The sequence below is a fragment of the Parasteatoda tepidariorum genome, chromosome 3, assembly GCF_982258835.1.
Source record: "Parasteatoda tepidariorum strain Cologne lab strain chromosome 3, Ptep-v5.0, whole genome shotgun sequence".
NCBI classification, from domain to species: Eukaryota; Metazoa; Arthropoda; class Arachnida; order Araneae; family Theridiidae; genus Parasteatoda; species Parasteatoda tepidariorum.
This window is the reverse complement of record NC_141757.1, coordinates 87,592,679-87,602,059: the sequence shown is the minus strand read 5'-3', so window position 1 is coordinate 87,602,059 and position 9,381 is coordinate 87,592,679. Positions and strand designations below refer to the sequence as shown.

Sequence of the window (9,381 nt, the reverse complement as noted above, 5' to 3'; positions counted from 1 at the left end):
TATAGTAAGTCCATGTCTGTACCTTATTTTTGCTTTTTTCACGTTATTTTTCTCTTTAGTCTACGTAGCACAATATATACCATTCGGAGGTGGACACTGTTCCCAGTAGAACACCAAGATGAGGTCAATGAACAGTTGCGTGACTAATTTGATCAGCCTGTGTAGGAATCGAAGGTGCGCGGTATCGGTCCTCATTAAAACGTACTACCGTTAAGTGCTGGACATCTCACAGATTGTTGTGTTACCAAAACGGGGGAGCTATCCTCTCCGTAGACGATCAAAATTGTGATGTCATGACTTCGGATCATCCTCAGGTATGTTTCATAGACCGTAGCCAATGACTAACTTATAACTTATTGTGCAGCTCTAGTCCGACGTAAATAAAGTGCCTACCTACCTGCAAAGTAAAGTTAAGTGTAAGTGGCTCAAAAAATACTCGTTTATTCCAGGTAGAATTATTAATTGTAAAAAAAATGCAGTAATATATTTGTTCTTATATGCTTTCTGCATGCATTGAACTATATATAAAACGCAATAGTTTATAAAATTATTTTTATTATAAAAATTAGCACCTTATTACCCAAACAAAATTTCTTTAAAATCAGAGTTTATCTAGTAATAAATTTTAAAATAAATCAATGAAAATCCCGAATGCAATAAAAACTACGGGATTAATATGTATTTCGGTTAAATTCATATTGAATGAATGTTGAGGAAGTTACCAAGTTTGCGATTATAAAAAATTAGAATTTTGAGAAAGCAATATTTATGGAGTTTAAAAACTCTATGAATTGCTCAAAATATGCATATTGTAGAAATTATTTCTTTTAATTGATCTTATGAGCAACTGGGTACTTGCAACTGAAGAAGTAAAATGATTTAAATCAGATTTAATTGGATATCTGAAGGAAACGTCTCAAATTGTCACGCGCGTGTGTCGAATCTGATTGACTTCTGAATCAACAAATGCCACGATTTACCTGTGAAGGTATCACTCGCAAGAATCCAATTTCAAATCCGTTTCGCGTATTTCTTAACATGCTCTTAATTAGATATCTTCAAGCGACTCCACACTTGTGTCTCGAATCTGATTAAGTTTTGAATCGACAAATGCCAAGATTTACCTGTGATGACATCACTAGTAGGCATCCAAATTTAAATCCGTCTTGTATATTCCTTAATGTATGCTCTTAATCAGATATTTTAAAGCGACGCCACACGTGTGTGTCGAATCTGATTGACTTCTGAATCGACAATTACCACGATTTACCTGTGAAGGCATCACTCGCAGGAATCCAATTTCAAATCCGTTTCGCGTATTTCTTAACATGCTCTTAATTGGATATCTTTAAGCGACGCCACACGTGTGTGTCGAATCTGATTGACTTCTGAATCGACAATTACCACGATTTACCTGTGAAGGCATCACTCGCAGGAATCCAATTTCAAATACGTTTCGCGTATTTCTTAACGTGCTCTTAATTAGATATCTTTAAGCGACGCCACACGTGTGTGTCGAATCTGATTGACTTTTGAATCGACAATTACCACGATTTACCTGTGAAGGCATCACTCGCAGGAATCCAATTTCAAATCCGTTTCGCGTATTTCTTAACATGCTCTTAATTAGATATCTTTAAGCGACGCCACACGTGTGTGTCGAATATGATTGACTTTTGAATCGACAAATGCCACGATTTATCTATGATAACATCACTTGCAGGTATCCAATTATTCGTGACGTTCTTTCTTACACATCAGCATTTTTGAATCTTGCGTTATAGCACTCCCAATGTGACTGTTGACTCCATCCAGCAGGTAAAAGATACCGAAAATTTAAGTGATTCGCATTTTGCAAAGAAATTACTTGCCTACGACGTGAAATGGGAGGATATTACCTGGATCAAAAGCATTACAAATTTGCCAATTGTCCTTAAAGGAATTCTAACAGGTATTCATTTAGATGTTTTGATTTTGAAAACTAGGTATTAATTAAATTGGATAAAATATATTTTTTACACTGAGAAAAATTATAATCAAAATTAACAGAATATGGTAAATTAAACAGTGTTTCTGGCTCTATGGGAACTCCAAAAATCTCGAGAATTTTTACCGAAGCACTTTGGTAAAGATTTTAGGTAAAATTAACGATAAAATATGGTTTTATAATATGTGATCAAATTTGGTAACTGTGGTAAAATTTGTTAATTTTATCACGTTATCTTGGAGCGTGGCATAAAACTATTTATTCGGTTAAATTTACTTTTTAGTTCAAATGTGTGGAAATAAGAACTATATTTTTGAAAACCAAATTTCCAGCTAACCATTACCATAAGAACAGAAAAATTACCAAATGAATAATTTAAGTCACGTATATTTTGGTTTTATTAACAAGAATTATAATTTTTTTATCAGAAATGTCCTTAGTATATTGTAAGTTAATTTTATTGGAATTTTTTTCTCCTTGTGGAAATTATACTTTATACTGGATGCTCGAAGAAAATTAAGTTCTTCTGCAAATTTAAAAATGATGAACTAAGTGCAAAGGTATCTTTTATAAATCGCAATTTTAAAACTAAAATAGGTTTAAGCCATTCAAATTCTAGTTGTATTCGTAGCAACTATTAAGCAAAAATAAGTAGATCACGCGCCCACAGCGTTTTCCTTTTTCTTCTTTTCTTTTTTTTTAAAGTTTAAAAGTGTCTTGCTTTCAGATGAAAAAAAAAGATAATTTATGTACAAAGGTTATATTTGAATAAAGTTTCACAATGTATAACAATTAATAGTTCTTTCTTTTTAAGACATTACATTGTATTAAAGTCGTGTTAGCACTTTCTTTTTATACTTTTTTATACTTTTTTACAGAATTTTGCTTTGTTTTAGGAAATGTGCAAAAACAGGCTAATTCTGAATCGGGAAAAATATACCAAGTGGTTATTTTCTTTATTTTTCTAAAAAGTGTAATTCTTAAACATTACGTTTAAATTTTCGATTAAATATAATTATATAAAGTATATTATAATTCATTGAAATCGAATGTTTCTGTGAAAAACCGATATTAGGGGTTGTTGACTTCCACCTGTGAATGTTGACAATCACAAAGTCGCTTTGGTAAATGACCGAAATATATACTAGATCTAGTTAATATGCCACTGCCAGGTATCTATTTGCCCGGTATACCCTAAAATGATGTTTTCTTAAGGTTCAGGACCGCTTCCCGGCATACATTCGTCCTGTACGCAGCACATCAATGTTTTTTTAAGGTCAAGTGCCACTGCCCAGTATAAATTTAACCTGTACTCCGAACACTGAGGTTTATCCTAAATCATCAGCAGATATTAAAACATCGACTAAATATAATAATATCAACGAATAAATTAATATTAAATCTGATATAGCAAATATTTCGGACATTTACCAAAGTGACTATGTGATTATTGGCATTCACCGAGGACAGTCTGCATTCTCCTGATTTAGATCATTCATGCTAACATATACACTATGTTGAATAAATCTAAACAATGTGAAAGAAGCACTGATACCACAATGAACAATAAGACTAAAGCATATTAAGTTGTTGTTCTATAATAAAGTACTTGCATCAGAGTTTAAAAAATTCTCCTTGAGAATACTCCCTTTCTATGTTTTAACACTAACGCTTTTGATTAAACATAGTTAGAATTTTTTTGGAAAAAATGGTTAAATAACAATCTATTTTATTGTTATTTTACCATATCCAAGCAAAACAGTCAAATAACCATTGAAAAAGATGGTATTCAAACTGTGAGAGAAATCGTTTATTACTTAACCGTTATATACTGCTTTCACCTAATGTGACTTAACAACAAAAATTTTATGTCACCAACTACGTCCACCTAATGAAGCCACTTAGTTCCTTTCAGCTGGGTACATATAATTGTCGAGAGGGCCAATCAGTCAACGGTGGTTCAAGTCAGAGGGTTCACACCACAATATTTTCTTCATTCCTTTCAGCACATGAAGAGTTTCTAATGTCCCGCACTCCTCAAGTTGTAAGCTTGAACTCTTAGAATACGATACTCTCATTCACTCAACCATTTAGTTATGGCAACACCATGAACCAGCTTGACACATAGACATCTAGTATTCCTCATCTCTTACGATAGAGGAAGCAACCAGATAAACTAAATAAACCACATTCCACGGTTCATTCAAGCACAACTCAGCCCAAACCTAACTCTAATGCCCAATACCAAACGAAAAGCCTTACTCGAATGTTCAGTTAAATTTCTATTTTACGGTTTTGATACAATGCTAGTTGTAAATGGTTAAAAAAAACTTATAGTTTCGTATTCCTGATTTTTTAACCGTACTAGTTGTGAGGGGTTTCAAAACCATGATGGTAAAATATATACTTCACTGTTCATTGGATGGACAGAGTGTTGCTTGCTATTTTACAGTAATTTTAGAATAAATATTCTAACAATGTATAACTGAAACTTAATATGTGTGCTAATGCGGTAACATCATTTCTTTAAAGTTGTTTATCTTCATTCAACGTTATTTATACATTATTTCAGAAATCGTATTCCACATGGAATTTAAAAATAATGTTTGGTTATTTTTTTGAAGTTTTTTGTATACATTCTAAAAAACAAACAAAATCTCTAGCCGGTAATTTTTGCTCGATACAGAGTTGGTATGCTTTTGAACTGTTTCCTAAAACAAAGCAAAATTTCCGTAAGAGATAATAGGGTGCTCAGTCATTTTTAATATTGAGTTTCTATTTTAATATTCAGAGTTTTTAATACAGAACTGCCAAACATTTCAAAAAAATTATTTTTAGTATTGAAGTAATTAATAATCAAAATATGAAGCATTTTATATTTTAGATTGATTAAGATTATGTAGTCATTTAATTAAAAACTTTTAAAACTTACTCGAAAGTGATAGATGGATCATGAGTTTGAATTCTCTTGGTGTCGAGCTAACCATAAGAGTTTTCGTGGTTTGATTTCTATGTCACGCAAATGAGGATTAGTTCCACCAAAAAGTCCTCCACGAAGTTAATGTGTCCCAATGCTTGATCCAGGAATTCCCTTGTCTTCTAGATTGGATTCAAAATTACAAAGCTGCGGAATTGAACATTCATAGTCGTAAACTCAGAATTGGATTAGCTATTCAACGCCGGATGTAAAATAAAATAAAACTGCAAATCAATTTTGACAAATTATAAGCAAGCATTATAAAAAACAACATTATTCTGCTACTTATAGATCAACTAAGTTCGCAAATACTGGTAATATCTTAATGAAAAATATCAAGTTGGAATAAACTTAATTTTTTATAATATCAAACTTATGTTATAATTTAAATTACATAAGTTTATTAATTGTTATTTAAATTACATGAGTGTATTAATCATTAAGCTTATAATTACAAAAGCTAATTAATTTAACTATATAAGCTTAGTTTATGTAATTCCTATCTATAGGATTCATATGACGTTGAGCTTAATATAATTCCCAGATGCGCATATTTTTTTATAAATTTAATAAAACTCAAAGCTTTTTCTTTTATGCTTATAAAAGAAAAAATATTAAGTTATTTTTTTATTCATGTATTAATACATATGTATTATTATTATTGTAATCCCTGTTTCTACAAACAAAGAGTTGTTTTTCGACCTTATAGCCTTATATTCATATCAATAAAAAAAGCGCACATAAAAACATTCATATGGCTACATAATGATTTTTTATTCTTTCTTATTTTATTCTTTTATATTGCTGTAATGTGATATATAATTTTATTCTTTCATTAAATCATATACTACTCATTTTCATTTCAAATAACAAAACAAATTGCTCAAGTTCATGAAATAAAAAAAAAACTTTAATTTAGTTCCTACTTTTGTGAGATTTTTTAAAACAATAATATTACGTTTTAACATTTATTAAATGGATTGTAAAAGTACTAAAAGGAAATCTTTTATGATCTTTTATTTAAATCAAGAGTTTAAACCAAGACTTTTTCTTTAAGTATTTTCTAGTAAAGCATGTAAAATAAATCTCTATAATTTCTTTTGTTCATGTTTCTTTGTTTATAAATTACTGTAAATCATTTAAAAGTTTATTTACTCGGTGAGGTTGTCAAGTTGATAAATATGTATTAAAAAAACATATGTGAGCAATTCTACAAATAAATGCCAATTAGGTGGCCAAACAAAATTGGGGGGGGGCACGCTATTTCTACATGAATTTTCTTCTTTTTTACACCCTAGAAAAGCAAGAAAAAGTCGTTTATGTAAAAATCGCTTTATCTGAATAAATAGCTGAGATAAATCTGCGCCATTTATACAGATAAAATGATTTTTACATAAATATAATATTACTAGTTAGCTGCGCCCCCTGCTCGCTAACGCTCGCCAACCCCCGAAAATTGCTACGCAATCTTATATGGTTTGCTTCGCAAACCAAGATCGCTTCGCTCGCTACTAACTTAGGTACATTGCAAGTACACAAAATTCTAAGATTTCAAAACAATCATTTAAATCTATATAAAAACTTTTTTTTAAAAAAAAATTTCATCTTTTTAGTAAATACTAAGTCATTAAAGTAAAATTGAATTCAAATAAATGACATGTAATTCGTTAAATCTATTAGAAATGTGCTATAGTATAAAATTTTAAAGCGTAACAGCACGACTGAGACTCATTTTTCAATGAATAACTAATAACAATAATAAAACAAATAAATTCGTGATATAAATCAAAAATCGCCAAATAAATTCGTAATATAATTCGTGAAAAAAAGAGCTTTCGACAAAATACTAAAATAGAGATCTATCGACAAAGACTACTCACTTCTGCCTAGCTTAAGGTTATTTCAGTTTCCGTTTTTAAAAGCGCTATATGTTGAGCCATCTCAGTTAGATTTGGCATGTGACATTTTTAGCGGGAATCATTGGTTGATTTTATACCGTTGCCATTCGGGGAGTTGTAATGAGGCTTTTTTTTGTCGCCGTGTGAGAGAAATATATATATAGATTATAATGTCTCTCTAAAATGTATTTATAGAGATTTCATACTATAAGATTACATTTTAGTATAAAAACCAAAAATAAAAAAATTTAATCAAAGTTCGTAAATTGAAAAAATCGGAAAAAATTTGAGATTGATATTTTGTCATTTAAAGTATCTCACAAAGAAAAAATTTCATGTTCACGATTTTTCCTTGCTTTTTTAGTGTAAAAAAGAAGAAAATTTATGCAGAAATAGCGTGTCCCCCCCCCAAAAAAAAATGTTTTGGCCACCTAATTGGCGTTTATTTGTAGAATTGCTCATGTATCAAAACATCGATAAATATGCATCAAAAACAAATGCAAAGTAGTGATTTGTACCTAAATCCACTAAGTGCAAAATAGTGATTGTTACATTGTTTGTATTGTGCAAACAATGCAAAATAGTGATTTATACATTACATAAAAGTTTCTTTGGGGGGGAGGGGAGGAGATAGTGGTAGTCTAGTGATTAGAGCATCAGTTTTCCATCCGAAGGGGTCGATCCTTAAAGACGCACATCTACCTTAACGGCGCTCTGTTCTCAAGCGAAAGGCGCTTTTTCTTGACTTAATTTAACAGCCGAGTGGTTAGAGAACCGGACTCCGGTACAGAGAGACGAGGGTTCGATCCTCAACTCCACTAGCATGCGATATACCTGCTTGTAAAATCTGTGGAATCGAAAGTTCGGTGGTCAGCCGTTGAGTAGTACCAAGAGTACAGGGATTTGAAGAAAATTTCCCTTCCCTATGTCTGAATTGAGGAAGTGGCCTCACAAATGAGATCCCCACTGCAGAGGATCAAAATATCGTTGAAATGTCTTCGGATCCTCTTCAGGGATGTTTCCCAGGCAGTCGCCAATAGCTCATTGTGCAGCTCCAGTCCGAAGTAAATAAAAGTACCTACCTACCTATAAATTATACCCTATCCTTTTGGATAACTGTGATTGTCTTAAAAAGGACTCGTTTATTCCAGGTACATTTACTAATGGCCAAAAAAATGCAAAAATGCGTTTATTCTTATATGTTTTCTTCATCTTAATGCGACAGGAATTAAATACCTTCCTACCGGACTTAATTTGCAAGAGTAATGACATCATTAGAAACAACTAGACACTAAGTTTTTCCTGTGTTTAATTTTTTGTTCATATTAAAAGCCGCATTGGTAATAAAAAAAACGAGAAACTTCCTCATCCCAAAAGCTATCATTTTCTTTTAAATTTGCGGAACATTATTATTTTTTTACAAGAGAAGCACTGCCTAGAGTATTGAAAAAGTGAGCTCTTTTTCACTTAATTATTTTTTTATTTTTTTGAAAAAATGAAAGTAAAGTTAATGTACCAGAATTACATACTCTATTTATTAGAGCAACAAATATGTAAATTCAAGTACTCTTTCTGCTTAGCTTTTCACTATTGTTACAACAAAAATTTGATTAACATGAATATAAATTAGTGTAAATGAAACTATACTGTTAAAAAAAACTATTTTTTTAAGGTTATTAAATGGAAGGTTTGAGTTTAGAAAAGTACTCTTCGAAGATGAACTTGTTTCTTTCTCAATAATTGCCTTCTTAAGCTAAATTTAAAGTTACAAATTTGGTTCAAGCTAAATTTCTTAATTTAGCTTAATATTCTTAAGCTGAAATTAAAGTTACAAATTTGGCTGAAGTTAAATTTCTTAATTGAGATAAATATTCTTAAGCTACATTTAAAGTTACAAATTAGGCTTAGCTAAATTTCTTAATTTAACTTAATATTCTTAAGCTAAACTAAAAGTTACAAATTAGGCTTAAGCTAAATTTCTTAATTTAGCATAATATTCTTAAGCTAAATTTAAAGTTACTAGTTTGTACAAAGTGCAATATGAATGAATCTACTTCACGACATCTGTTAAATTATGTTACCTTGGTGTGGAACGATCTTTTAAGGGAACCACATGACGCAGCTGGAAGTGATGAGAGTGAACAAACTCATCTGATTCAGATTAGAAGAATAAGAAATAAAAAGAAGAAAATTTCAAAAAAATAAGAAGGCTAACGTCAATATGTCATGGGAAAATAATTTTTTTTCTATAAAATTTTTATTTCATAACGAGAAATGAAGATAAATACGAAACAGTATTAAGCGAACAAGGAATGGAGTCACCTAATTGATTTAATAAAATAGTCAGCACTATGTTATTTGGAGAAATTATATTTCGCCTTTCTCCACATAACCTTTATTAAAAAATTATTTAATAGATCAAAATTTTAGCCCTACTTTCTCTGATTCATCTTCTTTTTTTTGTTATTAAATTGCAACTTTTGTTGCTTTCTTCTCCTCTTAGTTTGCAATTTACAAAT

General features: G+C 30.7%; 1 protein-coding gene across 1 annotated transcript in view; it reads left to right on the top strand.

Annotated features, from left to right (window-relative positions):
- Positions 1-9,381, top strand: part of LOC122269695 (2-Hydroxyacid oxidase 1) — a 30,645-nt gene that overhangs the window by 13,343 nt on the left and 7,921 nt on the right. The window contains exon 4 of the mRNA XM_043043963.3: positions 1,785-1,951. Within this exon, the coding sequence (XP_042899897.1) occupies positions 1,785-1,951 (167 nt within the window). The remainder of the gene's footprint in view (positions 1-1,784; positions 1,952-9,381) is intronic.